The 16,971-nt window shown below is 44.6% G+C and overlaps 1 protein-coding gene across 3 annotated transcripts in view; it reads right to left on the bottom strand.

Annotated features, from left to right (window-relative positions):
• CLCN1 (chloride voltage-gated channel 1) overlaps nucleotides 1–16,971 on the bottom strand; it is a 109,872-nt gene that overhangs the window by 11,738 nt on the left and 81,163 nt on the right. For all 3 annotated transcript variants that reach the window (XM_080986719.1, XM_080986718.1, XM_080986717.1), the window contains exons 10-18: nucleotides 15,830–15,931; nucleotides 15,246–15,330; nucleotides 13,234–13,383; nucleotides 10,125–10,194; nucleotides 8,672–8,782; nucleotides 8,349–8,562; nucleotides 4,931–5,064; nucleotides 1,130–1,347; nucleotides 698–803 (exon numbers count right to left, since the gene is read on the bottom strand). In XM_080986719.1, the coding sequence (XP_080842845.1) occupies nucleotides 698–803; nucleotides 1,130–1,347; nucleotides 4,931–5,064; nucleotides 8,349–8,562; nucleotides 8,672–8,782; nucleotides 10,125–10,194; nucleotides 13,234–13,383; nucleotides 15,246–15,330; nucleotides 15,830–15,931 (1,190 nt within the window). The remainder of the gene's footprint in view (nucleotides 1–697; nucleotides 804–1,129; nucleotides 1,348–4,930; nucleotides 5,065–8,348; nucleotides 8,563–8,671; nucleotides 8,783–10,124; nucleotides 10,195–13,233; nucleotides 13,384–15,245; nucleotides 15,331–15,829; nucleotides 15,932–16,971) is intronic.

Below are 16,971 nucleotides of genomic sequence, written 5' to 3'. Positions count from 1 at the left end.
ATTATAACTATGTTATAAACATATACACCAGATGGCTCTGTAGAGCAGTGATACATCACCAATGGAATTTTGCATTGAGAGCTTTTATAGCATTTTTTTTCTATAGCTTTTTTTTTTATCAGTGCAGATCCAGCCCAGCAAACATGTGGCCTGGCAGCTAGTTGTCTAAACCACAGGGATTATCAAAGAAAGAGGATAGGAAGCAACATGACTGAATTTGTGAAACAACAGAAATCATGTAGCAGCATGAAGGGAAGCCTTGGCAGGAGAGGTGACCAAAGTATGGGGCTTCCTGTATCTTCGCTCCTGTTTTCCTCCAAGTGAGCAAAGATGAGTAGATGACGGGACTCATGATCCATTCTGTAGCATCATACTTGCGGTCTCTATTCCCCTCCCATTTCCCACAGAACAGACGGGCAAGGGCAGTCAAGCTTCCAAGTGCTCACTGGGATGGCCACCACCTTTGATGGTTGTAAAAGAAGATTAGACAAAGTCATGGAGCAATACCAGTTGCTGAAAACCACGGAAGGGAAGAGTGCTCTTGCGCTTGGGTCTGGCTTGCTTGGTTTCCCATAGCTATCTGGTTGGTCCCTGTGAGAATAGGATGCTGGACCAGATGGGCCACTGGCCTCATCCAGCACACTCCTCTTACACTCTTCTGTCCCACCCCAAGACAACAGGGTATGTATTTCTGTACCTGGAGTTTCCTGAGGGGTTGGTGACTCTGGCAACGGCTTGTGAGGAGCCACTGGGCCATTGGGTGGTTCTGAGAAACTGCTAAGGAAAGCAGGCTGTTGTGGAAGCTGTAGGGGAAAAGTGAGCAAAACAAGGACCAGGATTTAACTTCAAATATTTTCCATCTATTTTGCAACTTTCCCAAATATTCTTTGCCTACATTATTGCAGCAATCTTTGCATTAATCTCTCCAAACATACATTACAAACAAAATAGGACTGATGTTGAATGAGAAGGTTCCCCATGAGTGAATTCTCAACAGGTGAGATTTTAACCAGAGACTTCCAGGTCCAAATCTCATCTTCTTATAACAATGCTACTCTTGTTTTCTCTCCCTTTCCTTCTTCCCACTCCTGTTCCTTCTTTCACTCTCCTCTTGGGCTCTGTTCCTCACCTTTTCCTTCACTACCTCGGGCTTCTCCTCTTCATCCTCATCCTCATCCACAAAAGCAAATGATTCGTGCTTCCACCTGTGCCCGTCATACGGTGTCTCGGCCAGTTTCTGCTGCTGTGTTTCCCTGGCCAGGCGCAGACGGCGCTCAGTGCTGAGGTGCCTGAGCAGAAGGGCCTGGAGCTCTGGCCGCTCCACAGAGCCCAGCAGGATCATGGACTCTACAGGAGGAGAGGGAAAGAACGAAAGTAAGTAAGGCCAAGTAGGGCTTTCTTCCCTTTTCCCAGGGACTCAGGTACACATGTCTTTTTTATTTTTTTATTTTTTTTATTTTTATTGATACAGCAAGAAAAAAGAAAAAACACAAATACCAAATTACACACAAGAATAACCATAGACACATAATTTTCTTAACAAACAATAAAACATACATTGGTCTTAACACTAAAGACCCAACCTCCCGTCTATTCCATATTTCGATTTCATATTACTTATTGCCAATACACACTTTTATCATAATTGAACTTTTTCTTAATATATCTAATTTCTTATATCTACCTTACAACTATTACTGAAGTTCCTCAAATGCTGCAACAGAATTTACACTACTATATTTGTTTTTCAAATATTATTTGAAAACCTCCCATTTTGAAACAAATTCCTGTTTTGATTTATTCTTTATTTTTTCTGATAGACCATCTAATTCGGCATATTCTGTCAGCTTTTGGATCCAATCTTTTTAGATTTCATTACTCTTCCATTTTGCCACAATCAGAACTCTTGCTGCCGCCGTCGCATATAAAAAGATACCCTTCCTCTTTTCCGGAATATCCAAATCTGTTATTCCCAGGAGGTAGGCCTCTGGTTTTTTATTGAAAGAGATCTTTAGCATTTTTTGCAGTTCTGCATGGATACTCTCCCAGAATTCCTGTATTTTCCTACATAGCCACCACATATGGTAGAAAGTTCCGACTCAGCTACACTTGTGAATTATATCATTATAACTATGTTATAAACATGTACACCAGATGGCTCTGTAGAGCAGTGATCCATCACCAATGGAATTTTGCATTGAGAGCTTTTATAGCGTTTTTTTCCTATAGCCTTTTCTTTATCAGTACAGATCCAGCCCAGCACACATGTGGCCTGGCAGCAAGTTGTCTAAACCACAGGGACTATCAAAAGAGGAAGGCCCCAAGTGGGCTGCTGAGTCAACTGGACCGTTAAACAGGGGCGGAAGAAGGTGGGTGCGGACCACCCTGGGTGTCACCACTGAGGCGGGTAACAAAATGCCGGGCGGCACTCACTGCGGGGCTGCAGCGTGCCCAAGCCACTCATTTCTCCTGGGAGAGATGTGGTGGTTTGGGGGCGTGCAGGCTCCATGCTGCCCAAATGGTCTGCCCGCTGGCTCCCCCCTCCCAGCTTTAGGGCAGCTGAGTGGGAGGAGCCAGGCAGACTCTGGAAGCCCCGTGGTGCGCCCCATTCCTATGGGTGGCTCACACCGCCCCAGGCACCCGAGTGGTTTCCTCCACCGCTGCCGTCAAACTCATATGAGGAAGACAAGGTCTCTCTAGAATGACCCATGGGTCCGGACATGCATTTTGTCTAGAAAGACCAAGAACCAGGCTCTAGTCGTGCAGCAAACAAGGTGCCACTGAAGCAGAGATTGCCAGCATGGTCAAACTGCCAGTCTCATCAGCCCCACCAAGTACAACTAGGGATAGTGAAAACTTTAGTCAAACATGGGGAGAGCTCAATGTTGGCTGCTACTGCTCTGAAGGCTGGATCATACCCTAGTCCCCACCCACCCACCCTACACAACAGGCCAGTTCTATGTAGGCTCAAAGGCAGAGAAGTGTCCACTTAGTATCTCTAGGAATGCCACTTCATAGGAATGCCACTTCAAGGAGGGTGACCATCTCCGCAAGTTCTAGAGCACTAGTCTTTTTGAAAAAAAGAAAACTGTGTTCAGAGGAGCTCTAGCATCTCTTGGAAGCTTATATTTGTCTCCTCGATGAAAAAACCAGGAATAATAAACATGTTTTCATAAAAGACAACTTCCCTATCTTTACTAGGTTTCATCCTTTGCAATATGTGGTGTCAGAGAAGTGTTAGTTGCATTCTAGGCCTCTCGGACCCATTCTCCGTTCATGTGGGGTAAAAGCTAAGACTCAACAGGGCTCTGGCCAGTTTCCTGCAAAAGAACGCAACTGTATTGCATAGAACATGCCCCAGAATCCTCTCTGCAAACTTCTGGAGTCCCTTGGATGCAGAAAGTGTTCTCTGAAGGTAGAACGTTTGGGAAACACTGTCCTAGAGACCTGACAGAATCAAAGCCATTTTGGATAGGAAAAGGTGGTGCCCAAGGTTATTTAAATCTTTGGTCTGGAGCCAGTATGTGGTGGTATAATTTTCCACTTGGGAAATTCTGCAAGGTCCTGGTTTTCTTAGCCAGAGCTCGTTGCAGCCAAACAACCTGCTTCTGGCTCTCATCCTAGCTCTCAAACACATGCCTAACAGCACTGCTGTCCCTCTAGAAATATACTCGTCTTTCTCCTGTGCCTCCTCCCTCTTCACAAACAGTATGAGGTTTTCACACAGAGCAGCAGCAGTTGAGCCCACTCTGTATCTGACACTAGCCTGTTGAAGCCTTCCCTCCCACAGAAAGCACCGGTCCATCGAGCCAAGTGGTTGGTGGCCAATTCCTGCTGTTCATGCCTTCTGTTGCAGTTTCCCTCTTCTCCTGCCAAGTTCTCTGAGCAGATTCCTCAACCCTCTCCACCAGTCATAACTCACAGAATTGTACAAGGCATCAGAAGTGACAAAGGCATTCACATGACTTATTATTAGGCAGGCGTTCAGGGTTGGTTGTGGGGTTTTTTTTAGTAGACCTGAGAACAGTTCTGGTGGGATCTGATGGCTGCACTGAAATTTTACTGTTTCAAGACCAGGAAATACATGTAGATTATTTTCAAGACAGTTTCACCCTGGAGGTGTAGAGCCTACAAACTAGACTTGGGAAAGTCTTGGCCCTCTAGGACTAGCTTGGGAAACCATTCATGAGCAAATACAGAAAAGACTTTGGAGAATTAGTAGAACATCAACAGGATGAGGTGGAAGAGGGCAAAAGAGAAGAAAGTGCAGAAGGAGAGGAGATAGGTAGAGAAAGGAGGAAGTAAGGAGAAAGGGAGAAGGAGGGAGGGAGGGATAAGAGAAGAAGAAGTTATAAAAGTAAAGAAGGTAAAAAGTTAAAGTTAGAATATAGGAGGAGGGTAGGGGAAGAGTAAAGAGAAGGAGAAAGGATGGATTTGAAAGTACTATTGTGGAATGTAAATGGTTTGAATATTAAAAGCAAAGAGAAACAAAATAGCACATACTTTAACAAAAACTAGATATTATTTGTCTACAGGAAACACATGTAAAGAGACAAGACAGACGTTTATTGGTAAACAAAGGGTTGAGCCAATAATTCATTTCATCAGACCACACGGCTTCTTCAGGCCATGTCCCCCAAAATAAATAAAATACTAACAGGGGATAAAAAAAATTAATCCAGTGAAAACCAGAGTTGTGTTTACACAAAAAGTGAGAATGAAACCATGCAAACCAAGTTTGACTTTAGTGCTTACTGAGTTGTCCTCTGCCCACCAACAATAAGTTATCATGCCAAGGAACTGACCAGGAATTCAGTTCTTAGGGTTTACTGAGCACCAAAGTGCTTGGAAACTTGGGGGGGTGGGGGGACGGGACGGATGTGCGCTACCTCTGAATTCATCAGTGGGTCTGGTCCCTCGCCCATCTCACCTGGTGAATCCACAAGAGGAAAGGTCTTGACAGTGGTGTGCTCAAGAGCATCCTGCAGGTCCCGGTATTTGCAGTTGGAGGAGATGAATTTCACGTCGCACACCATAATATCCTCCACAAAGATATTGTATTTGCTTAAGTGGGCAGAAGTTAAAATCGAAGGGAATAAAATGAGTAAGTTAAAGAAAAAAGAGGTGGTGGCTTAATTAACTAATTTGTCAGCTAGTTAGTTAATAGCCCTCCAGCCACCCACCAATAACTGTATTCTGCTTGAAGAATCCTCAGGGCAGCTGCTACATATAAGACTGTAGTAAAATCCAGACAATGAAAATATAGATAGATGACTATGAGAGATAAAATGGTAGTAAAATCCATAGGAGGAGAAATTCCACTTAAAATAACTTCAAATGTCTGCCAGAATTATATATTGGAGACTTCTTGAAACAGACTATCAAGCAGGCTAGCCAAATGCCTCTAGGGAGGGAGTTCCCCAAAGAGGGGTCCCCCTTCTGAGAAAACACTGCCTCACACCAGTTTAATGCTGCTGCCACTTGGAGCAGGACCCTTTCTGGTGACTGAAGAACCTGGAAAGCCCGTATGGGAGAAGGGCATTCCTTGAGGTAGCCTGGGTGCAGGCTATTTGCTTCAGGAAGAAGAGGAGTTAAGGTCATAGAGAAATGGAAGCAATGCAGAGAGGTTCACCTCGGATGGAGGCAGGAAATAGACTGTGGGCTTATCCATACTTCCTCTTGTCCTGCTGCTCTCCCCCAGGGAACACCACTCTTTAGCACTCAGTCAGAGCAAACAGCAAATTGAGTTTTCCCCAGAACACCATTTGGTGTGCTCTATTGCTAAATAGACGAAGCGGGTTATTGCTAAATAGACGACGCAGATTATTGCTAAATAGGGACGCGGGTGGCGCTGTGGGTTAAACCACAGAGCCTAGGACTTGCCAATCAGAAGGTCGGCGGTTCGAATCCCCGCGACGGGGTGAGCTCTCGTTGCTCGGTCCCTGCTCCTGCCAACCTAGCAGTTCGAAAGCACGTCAAAGTGCAAGTAGATAAATAGGTGGTACCGCTCTGGCGGGAAGGTAAATGGCGTTTCCGTGCACTGCTCTGGTTCACCAGAAGCGGCTTAGTCATGCTGGCCACATGACCTGGAAGCTGTACTCCGGCTCCCTCAGCCAATAAAGCGAGATGAGCGCCGATGGGCCGTATTGCTGCGGTAAAAATGAATGTATTGCCTAGAATGTTGTTTTTGTTTCAAACATTGCAAATTGTGGACAAAATGGACTGTTTCAAGAGGTGGCAGAGAGATATTTCTAGATTTGTCTGGCAGGGCAAGAAGCCTAGAATAAAATTTAAAATATTAACAGATGCAAAGGAAAGAGGTGGATTTGCCCTGCCAGACTTTAAACTTTACTATGAATCAGCAGCTTTTTGCTGGTTGAAAGAATGGTTGCTTCTTGAAAACACTAACATTTTGGATCTAGAAGGTTTTAACAATGTATTTGGACGGCATGCATATCTGTGGTATGACAAGGTCAAAGCACATGAAGCATTTAAAAACCATATTGTCAGGAAAGCATTGTTTAATGTCTGGATAAGATATAAGGACTTATTGGAAAATAAAACCCCAAGGTGGTTGTCACCGATGGAAGCAAAAGCTCTGAAAAAGCTCAATATGGAGGTCAAATGGCTGAAATATTGGGAAATTTTGGAACAAGACGGAGATAGACTGAAATTGCAGAGTTTTGAGAAATTAAAAAACAAAGTGCGAGACTGGCTTCATTATTATCAGATAATGGAGGCATATAATTTGGACAAGAAAATTGGTTTCCAGGTGGAAAAATCAAAATTAGAAACAGAACTGTTAGAACCCAAAACTAAGATTTTGTCAAAGATGTATAACTTCTTGTTGAAATGGAATACTCAGGATGAAACGGTGAAATCTGCTATGATTAAATGGGCACAAGATGTTGGACATAACATAATGATGGCTGACTGGGAACAGTTATGGACCACAGGTATGAAGTTTACGGCATGTAATGCCTTAAGAGAAAATATTATGAAAATGATATACAGGTGGTACATGACCCCAGTCAAGCTTGCAAAAATTTATCATTTGCCCGATAACAAATGCTGGAAATGTAAAGAAACTGAAGGTACATTCTTTCACCTTTGGTGGACGTGCCCAAGGATTAAGGTTTTCTGGGAGATGATATATAATGAATTGAAAAAGGTATTTAAATATACCTTCTTGAAGAAACCAGAGGCCTTTCTCCTAGGCATAGTCGGCCAATTGGTGCCAAAGAAGGACAGAACTTTTTTTATGTATGCCACAAAAGCAGCAAGAATACTCATTGCAAAGTATTGGAAGACACAAGATCTACCCACTCTGGAAGAATGGCAGATGAAGCTGATGGACTACATGGAACTGGCAGAAATGACTGGCAGAATCCGAGACCAGGGAGAAGAGTCGGTGGAAGAAGATTGGAAGAAATTCAAAGACTATCTACAGAAATATTGTAAAATTAATGAATGTTAGAATGATGTTGGATAGAAATTAAGTGGTTTCCAGCTGTAATGCTTTAAGGGAATATGAAAAATGGGTTGTTAATAGGTAAAAATCTAACGTTACTATTTTAAGACCAAAGATTAGGATAAATAAAGAGGGTAAGGATTTGCTGAACCAACAAATTGAACTGGAATACAAAAAAGGGAGGTATGAGGAGGTCCGGGAAATAAGCTAAGGAAAAATAAGTAATGGAAAAATTGAGTGGTTTTTAATCATTTTTATTTTGTATTTTCTTTTTCTTTTTCATTTTTATATTGTTACTTTGTATTTTCTTTTTCTTTTTCATTTTTATATTGTAATTTTGTGAAAATCTTAATAAATATCTTATAAAAAAAAAAAGAGAGAGATGAGCGCTGCAACCCCAGAGTCAGTCACAGCTGGACCTAATGGTCAGGGGTCCCTTTACCTTTATTGCTAAAGAACAGGATTTCCCTCGGAAAAGGGATGGGGCAAAAAGGGGAAACCGCTCGGACAGGGGTGGTTGCCCCGGGCACAAAATTTCAACACCCAGCACTGCCTCAATACAGTTGTGCGCTTCCATCACTGGGCTCCATTGAAAACGGAGGAAGTGACCTCTCCAGCAAACCAGGAAGTGTCCTCTCCAAACAACATAAACGAATCTTCTTATCACTGTGGCTGCAGTCTCCTGGGTGATGCAGACATCGTTAGGCAGCTGAATGCGCATGCATACTCCTGTCCATTTTCCTCCCCTGCTCTACGCTGCCCTGGGCAACATGCAACCCACGCTACACCACTGGGTGGACTCATCCGCACCCCCTTCTCATCATCTCATCATTTGATTCCATTCCCTCCCTCTCATCCCCTCTTATTATTATAATACCTTATTTGATTCCATCCCAAGTCTGGCAAATAGGGCAATTTCTTAACTTGGATGATGCTGTCGTAGAGACTAGGCTGCAAACTCTGGGCCACCATGTTGGCAAGGATGACGGCCACCATCATGGGCAGGATGTGGGAGATCTGACCTGTCAGCTCAAAGCAAATCACTGCTGTGGACACCGTGTGGCTCACTGCACCAGTCAAAGCGGCGGCTCCTTTTCCCAATTACAGGACATGGAGAAAGAGCGGGTAAGTTAGCAGCATATGGACCATCCATAGCTTAGATTGAGATTTCAACCTAAGGAAAAAGGGATGTGGACTTACCAATCACGGCATAACCTCCAGGTAAGATTTTGTAAACAATGTCATCGAAGACAATCCCATCAGGAAAAAACCAGGCCATGATTTCACCAACCAAGCGTCCAAAGGCAGCCCCTATAAGGCACCATGAGATCACTGGTTAATACAAGATCAATAAAAATTCGTTCTCCTCCCTGCCTTCATAGCTGTTCTGCATCTAAGTGTGTTCTGCTAACAATGTACAAGAAAATATCGAGCAGTTAACGAGTCCCACTAGTAGAAGGCAGCAGCAGGTCTTCCATCAGCACAATTGAGCTTTTCCCTCTTTCTCCTCCCTCTGTGCCTCCCCCCCCCACCACAAATTAGCCCTGGGGTGTTGGGAAAACCCCCAGAACAGCCAGAGGGTGGTTCTCTAATACCCCAGAAGAAGAAGAGAAGAGGTCATCTCATCTGGCAAGCTGAAAGACTTGAGCTGACAGAATGATCTTCTAAGTCCTGTGTTGAATTTCCCACTCTGCCTCAGGATTTGCTAGCAGGCGTCATAATTGATACTTGTGTAATATAATAGATGCACACAGGGCTTGAGCAAACTAACCCACACTTTAAATTTTAAAACTGTACGTCTGCAGAGGAAGAACAATAAGCTTACTGCTGCTCCTTTGGCTCAAGAGGTCTATACTTCAGCTCAAAGGAAGAGCTAGCTTTTCGTTTCTATTTTCCTATTCTGACCACTAGTAAGTTTTCTTATCGAAGGAAGGTATTGTGTTGGAGCCACATGAATAGGAGTGGTGCAGCCCGGCATTTGTGAGTTGTAGGAAGTGGCTAGAGAGTGAGAAGGAGCCGGGAGTGAGAAGCCGGCTACGAGCTGAAATGTCAAGGGATTCCCTAATGGGGACCAGAAGCAGAACCAGGGTCCCAATCATTTCAAAGAAGCACCATCCAACATCAATTTGCATCTCTGAGCAGATCAACACCATACATTTAAAGCACATTCAAGAGCACTTTTAAAGAATAGTTTTCCCCTCACAGAGCTACAGTTCCCAGCACCTTTAACCTACTATAGTTCCTGTTAAGTTGTGGGTGAACATATCAGACGACACAGCGATTCTTCAAACAGCTCTTGTTTATTCACAGGCCAGAACAGAACTGAACTGAAGGGTTCAGCCAGCCTGCTTATATAGAGCTCCACTAGAACTCAACAGTAACCATTTTCTGTAACTATCCAATCACTGAACGTCACTTTCAATCCCTTATTTGCATATGTTGACATGAGTGAAAACTATCTACAGTAACCCCCTGCTGGCCCAGGGTGAGAACTTCAGTACATAACAGTTCCAAGCATTCTTTTTTTTGGGGGGGGTGTCACGTGCGTCAGAGGTGCTTTAAACATGTGGTGTGGATCTACCTTCGTTCAGTTCTCCCCTCTCTCACAATCCCCTCTGAAAAATTCCCCTCTGAGGAAAATACAGAAACTCACCCAGCACAAACACAGGCATGAAGCCTCCGCAAGGTATCGGCATGGTAGTGGCAACAACAGACATCCAGAACTAGAACAGAGGGGACAGGCAGCAATAGTTAGTGTGTGGCACTGGTGGCGCCTCTCTCACAGCTCCACTGAACTTACTCAGAAATGGACCAAGAAGATGACAGATGTGGGGAAGGAGCAAAGGAGTTGGGGGAGCATAAAAGCCACAAGGGCAGTTCAAGCAAGCCAGCCGCGTCCCCTAGGGTGGCTGACTGCCCAGGACAGGGATGGTCAACCTGACTCATCAATACCACCTTCCCTGTCCCTTCTCAGTCTCAGTGTCTAGTCTGGTTAAAAAGGAAGGAAGCGTTCATATAGGTATTCTGGAATTTTGTGCTTCTGTGCAAACAGTGGCCACCCCAAAAGCAGACCTGTGTATATGAGCGCACAAAGAATAAGTTTGTTAATTTTTTAGCTGTTTTGAGTACATTGAGCTGGTCTCTCTTGCCAGAGGTATCACATGCTGACACCTGTTTTCTTTTCCCCACCCCACCTTTTGTGTATATCCACCCTGGGGCTGGTGCAGAGGTGCCGGGAAAGAACTAAAGGAGGCTCAATTTTGGAAAGAAGATGATGGGGCATGGGAGGGGAGAGTCAAGAGTTTATACCTACAGTTATTTGAACCTTGCTCTCTGGGAATCTGAGCATTGTTAATGCATTAGCTGTCTGCATTAGCAGTTCTTTTTGCCCCCTCTTATACTCTGTTTGTTGCGGAATTGTAAACAAATAAAATATTACAAAGGCACCCTAAGGGTTCTGTGCTCGCTCGCTCGCTCTCATCTAAACGAAACCCCATAAGCACTGCCCCCGGAATTTTCCACATGTAACTACATTTTTTCTCTATAGGACTTTCATTAAGCTATGGAGGAGGGAGGACTTCACGGAATTGCAGGCAGCCCAAGAGACATATTTAGGTTAATGCTAGCAAAGTGATTTCTAGTTGATGGTACAAAAGCAGTGCACCTAATGGAGAGTATTCACCATTAAAATTCATAGAGGGAATAATTTTGCATCTGCATGAAGCCAGTCTGATTCAGTAAGCCTCCCTAATATGCGTAGGTAGGAAAATTATATAGGTGCTCATTGTGTAGATTGCTTGATACTTTCAACTTCAATACTTGCTATAGCACAAGAGGCTATTTTTTGCCACCCAGAAGATGGAGCAGACTTTTCCTGCATGACTGGAACTCGCAGGGAGACAGGTTTTGGCTAAATATCAAGAGAAGCAGCATGGGAGCAAGAGCGAATCAGCAGTGGAATGATTGCCTTGGGAAGAGGTACAGTAGGCTCTCTCAGAGATATTTTAGCAGAGACTGGAAGGGATGGTATAATTTCATCCTGCCTATGATTCTGTGAGCCAGCTGATAAATCTCTAGTAAGGCAAATAAAACCTCAAACACTCTCCGTGAACACTATGCAGAATATCTGCCTTCATGGCTATTGCCAGCCATGTAAAAGCAGGGTCCCCTGGTGCTTATTGTCTATGGCTCCCAGTGCTACATAAAAGAGATGTCAGCTCCAAGGAAGACTTAACATTGCTGCCAGGTGAGCAGCTCTTAAGTAACCTAATCACTGGCATTCTGCTGCAAGCCATGAGCAGATTCAAGGTTGATTTTCCAGACTATTGGAGGTATAGCGTTTTGTGTGCTTGTGCATTCAACACAGTCCCATAGGTGAGGAAGTATAGTTCCCCTGAGCTTTTGAACCACTTATTTCATTGGCACTATAGCACCTTTTAATGCAATTCCAAAGGGAGGCTCACATCCCACCAACTACCACGTCCATCTTCTTCCCCTACTCTGGCTGCAGGACAGATTGAATAAAGGACACACTATATTCAGGTTGTTTCCACACCAGGGCCCCTTAGTGCCCCTGAGGCATTGCTTTTCAACAACCACATGGAAGCAGAATTAACCTAGTGATTATACACAGCACTTTATACTGGACTATATTCTCCATGGGGATGTGGGTGGCGCTGTGGTGTAAACCACTGAGCCTTGGCTTGCCGATCGGAAGGTCGGCGGTTCAAATCCCCGCAATGGGGTGAGCTCCCGTTGCTCGGTCCCAGCTCCTGCCAACCTAGTAGTTCGAAAGCACTCAGTGCAAGTAGATAAATAGGTACCACTCCAGCAGGAAGGTAAATGGCATTTCCATGTGCTGCTGTGGTTTCACCAGAAGTGGCTTAGTCATGCTGGCCACATGACCCAGAAAAACTGTCTGCGGACAAACGTCAGCTCCCTCAGCCAGTAAAGTGAGATGAGCGCCACAACCCCAGAGTCGTTTGCGACTGCACTTAACTGTCAGGGGTCCTTTACCTTTTTTTTATATATTCTCCATGACAATCTCGGAATGCCCCATCCCATATGGGCAGGTTCTCCTTATGTATAGTCAGAAATAAGTTATGTTCAGCTACGCTCCCGCGTCCTTTAATTAGTGGCTTCCCACTTTCTTTTGAATGGTTATGATAAAAGATTAACTGAGTAATTAAAGTTTCAGGAAGGGACCCGTTAAAGGGCAATGGCTGCAAATGAACAGGAAGCAACTAATTGGCCACTTTAAAATAAAGGGCTACCAAAATTAAGCTACTAATTAAAGGGGTAATAGCCTGAAAAGCTTCTATAGCACTTGACAAGTCTATACTCGATAAGGCTAGCACTGCAATTGTACTTTAAAAAGAAAAAAATGAGCCTGGAAAAAAGGCAGAAGGATATCACAGAACACACTGGGATGCAATTATTTGACAATGACACTATCTGGATTGTCCATACCAGCTAAGTGAAGAGACATTATCCCTATTCCAGACTAAGTGGCTGATGTGAAAGAAAACCCCATTATCCCTGAATGTTCTGGGGTGAATTAGGGTTTCTCATCCACTACATTAAACTCTCTCCAATAAAACCTCTTCAGTTGGCCTGGTCCAAAAGAACATACCAATTGCCTTGGAAAATAATGAGCTGTTTCTCTGAAGACTTTACAGCTCGCTACTCCCGCTAAGGGAAAATAGCTGCAAGGGGCTAGGAGGAAACAGTCCACATTCAGCGCAGTCGGGTGGGCTCCCTACCTTCATGACGAAGAAGAGAAGAATGATGACAAACACACTGACTTTGGGATGGATCCAGACTGCAGATCTCCCCAGAATCTGGGGGTCCCCTGTATGCTTTACCCAGGTGAAGTTATCAAAGAGGCTGCTAATGGCTTCTCTGGGCATCAGCTGCAAGGAGAGACAAGGCAATGAGGGACTAGGCTTTCGCCACAAAGGGAACAATATTCTGTTTGGAAATGTGTGTATTAGGTGCTGAGAAACCGGGGGTTGGGTGGGGTGGGGTGGAGGCTCTTTGTGACAAGGTAAAACAAAATTCAGCAAGGACTGATATTTGTTATCTGCATAAGTTATACAAATTGAACAAACAGGCTTGCCTGGCATTATTTTGCTTTGTCTTGCATCTGAGGTTTCGTGAGAAATTGCCTGCACACTTTGAAGCACATCTTCGCAGCCATTAAGAGCTAGGAAAATACTGCATTGGCTTGTGAGTTTTTGTCTTTCCTAATGAAACCTGAGAGACTGGGGAAGCTGGATTCTGTCGCCAGTACCACTCTCTGCAGGTCTCTGTACTCCAATGAAATCATGGCATACACAAAGCCCTGCTTATATCTGGATGTGAATTGCAGAGGCTCTTTCCGCACTTTCAGAAACAATTCTGTCTTCGACATCCTCCTGTTCAGTTTGTTCTTATAAATACCTCTTCATGCAGCCGAGAGGCTACAATTGTTCAGAAACCAAAAGGTTTGCAAGAAGGAAATACAAGCTGTGTACACTCACTAATTCTGTGTCCCCACCAATGGTTTGGGAAGTGGGGTACATGCAGCACCCCCTGTGTATTGCCTCTTGTATCTTATGAAATACTGTGCTTTGGTGACACTGCCCCCAAACCAGCTTCGAATTGACAAAAAGAATGACATAGCTATGTTTTAAACCAGTAGCGTGTTCAGAGTCCCATATTTTGCAATATAATTGTGAGCAGATCACAGTTCACAGAACCACTGAAATATGAAATATGCACTCTCTGCAAAACCAAATAAACAGAAATCTTATAAATCTATATGGCTTGTTTTCACCAGATAAGAATCTGACCCATTGCTTCTTTCAGAGACTTGCATAGTCTACAAAGACTTTCAGAGACTTATAAGACTTACGTTTATTTGGTTCTGTTTTCATGGGAATCCATCTAGAGTGCACATTTTGTGACTTTCATAGATTTATAAGATTTCTGTTTATTTGGTTTTGCAGAGAGTGCATATTTCATATATTTCATATTGTTCAATGTTCTGTATAGATTATATAAAGAGTTTATATTGACATCGCATTGTCACTTGGTCATCGTGTTGCCTTGGATATTAGTGATGATTGTTTGCAACACGGGGTTTAATTGTTTGGTTACTTATTGCCTTATAGGAAAGACAAGATCCTCCATCTTCCTTTTACTCCAGGGGTGAATCTTCTTCAGGGCCAGATTCCCTCACAAGCCAGCCTCCCAAGGGCCACACAGCAGCAGTGGCCAGTGTCAGAGCCCAAAGTGGGCCACGCAACAGACTGGATCTTTGTACAGTGGGCTAGGTACAGCCACAGGTTTCTAGGCACATCCCACATGGACTTCTTTTCATGCACAAGATGCGCCATCAAGGGCACATTTCAGCCACAGCAAAGTGCTCTGGGGACTGCGCCAGTGGGAGGTGGGGGAGGGGTGTGACTTGAGGGCCAGACATATAGGCCCTGAGGGCCACATTTGACGCCTGGGCCTAAGGTTCCCTAACCTGTCTTAGTCAATGCAAGGTAGGATGGGATTACTACTACTTTCCTTCTCAGCATGCACACAAAACAGAGAGGAATGATGCTAGTTCACTCCCCAACGGAGTGACAGCACAATCAGTAGAGAAGTGTTTTCCCCCCTGCAGCTGATGGAAGCTACTGCTGTTGGAAAACGAGGCACAGACAAATTCTAGGTTGAGAAAACTGTACCCCTCATTCTGCGAAATAGGCTTTAGGCATTGATGGACCTATAGCAATATTCTCACCTCTCCAGCCATAAACTGCCCGAAGCCTGGGGGGAATGTCAAGGACGCTATCACAAAGGTTATAACCCCTGGATATATAAGGCGGCTAGAATAGAAAAGAAACAGAAGTTAAGGGCCAACATACATCAAACCCAGAAAAACTGCTGCAAAATCGAACCAGAGAGCAATTCTGCCCTCGCCTCGCCTAAGCCCAATGAACTCTGTCAGGGTCTCTAGCCTGACTTCAACAATATCTGCTTTCTGCAAAGCAAGAAGGCATTGTGGTATTTAAGTTGGCAGCCTCCCTTAAACTTATTCCAAAAGAAAAGCGACACTCATGAAAGACTATTGTTTACTTTCTACATTTAAGAGCGTTTCCTGCGCCATGACCAATACAGTTTCTGTTAAAATGAAAATCCCGATCTTCCCTATAAAAAAATCAATGGAGCACAGGGTCTTTTCAGATGCTGCTGCTGAACATTTACTTCCCAGCGGCTCCTACTGGCTGGGCTTTAGAGCAGGGTCATTGGTACAGTGACTGGGTAGGTCCTGCTGCCATTATTCTTGAGCAAAGGAGGAGAATAACTCTATAAAAGCATACTCACTATTTGGTTAGGAATTGACTTAGAGCCGTATGTCGACGTACACACAAAACCACCTGCCGGTTGAAGTAAACAAAAAACGCTCCAAGGAACCCAGAGCAGATCCTACGGCAAAGGAATTTAAAAAAAAATAAAATAAATGTGGGCATTGCCAACTTCTGAAAATTGTCTGTGTATGGATTTACATAAGAAGAGGCCCATTGGATCATGTTCGGGGCCCATATGAACCCTAGGACCCTCTTCCCCAAAGCCTAACTTTATTCTTTAAGCAAGGATAAGCATAAAAGTTTGGGATGCAGGTGGCGCTGTGGGTTAAACCACAGAGCCTAGGACTTGCCGATCAGAAGGTCGGCGGTTTGAATCCCCGCGACGAGGTGAGCTCCCGTTGCTCAGTCCCTGCTCCTGCCAACCTAGCAGTTCGAAAGCACGTCAAAGTGCAAGTAGATAAATAGGTACCACTCTGGCAGGAAGGTAAACGGTGTTTCCGTGCGCTGCTCTGGTTCGCCAGAAGCGGCTTAGTCATGCTGGCCACATGATCTGGAAGCTGTACGCTGGCTCCCTTGGCCAATAAAGCGAGATGAGACCACAACCCCAGAGTCAGTCACGACTGGACCTAATGGTCGGGGTCCCTTTACCTTCAGGCAGCTGTCAGGGACTGGGCAGAGGAGGAATGGTAGAGACCCCCTCCCCAGCCTGACCCTTCCAGAGAAGAGGAAGACAGTTCAGAATTACAACAGGGGTTTGAGGGAAGTCTCAGCTCAGAAGCTGATGAGGGGGAAAGTTGGGAAATAATGGGAGAGGAGGAGGAGGAGGAAGCACCAGGAGGGCGACAGCTGGCAAACACAGTGTCTTTACAAAGCATTCCAGATCGCCCCTCTCCCAGAATCTGGCGAGCCTTGAAAGTAGGAGAGCAAAGAGCTCAAAAGAAGAGGGTGCTTGTCAGCACCTGTAGGGATGATGCATGAGGTAGTGGGAGAGAAGGAAGGGGTGGAGATTGTCTCGGGACAACGCCATTATCTAAGAGGCTGTGTTCCAAAGCCTCTCTCTGAATAAAAAGCGGGTGGTAAGAAACTTTTCCTTGTCTTTGTACATTCTTGGGCTACCGGACGTGGGAGTTGCTTCCAGCCGCCTGACAGCAGCATATC

The sequence above is a fragment of the Podarcis pityusensis genome (assembly GCF_964106645.2).
Source record: "Podarcis pityusensis genome assembly, chromosome: 17".
Taxonomy (NCBI): domain Eukaryota; kingdom Metazoa; phylum Chordata; class Lepidosauria; order Squamata; family Lacertidae; genus Podarcis; species Podarcis pityusensis.
The sequence above is the reverse complement of the archived record's forward strand: the minus strand, read 5'-3'. Positions and strand labels throughout refer to the sequence as shown.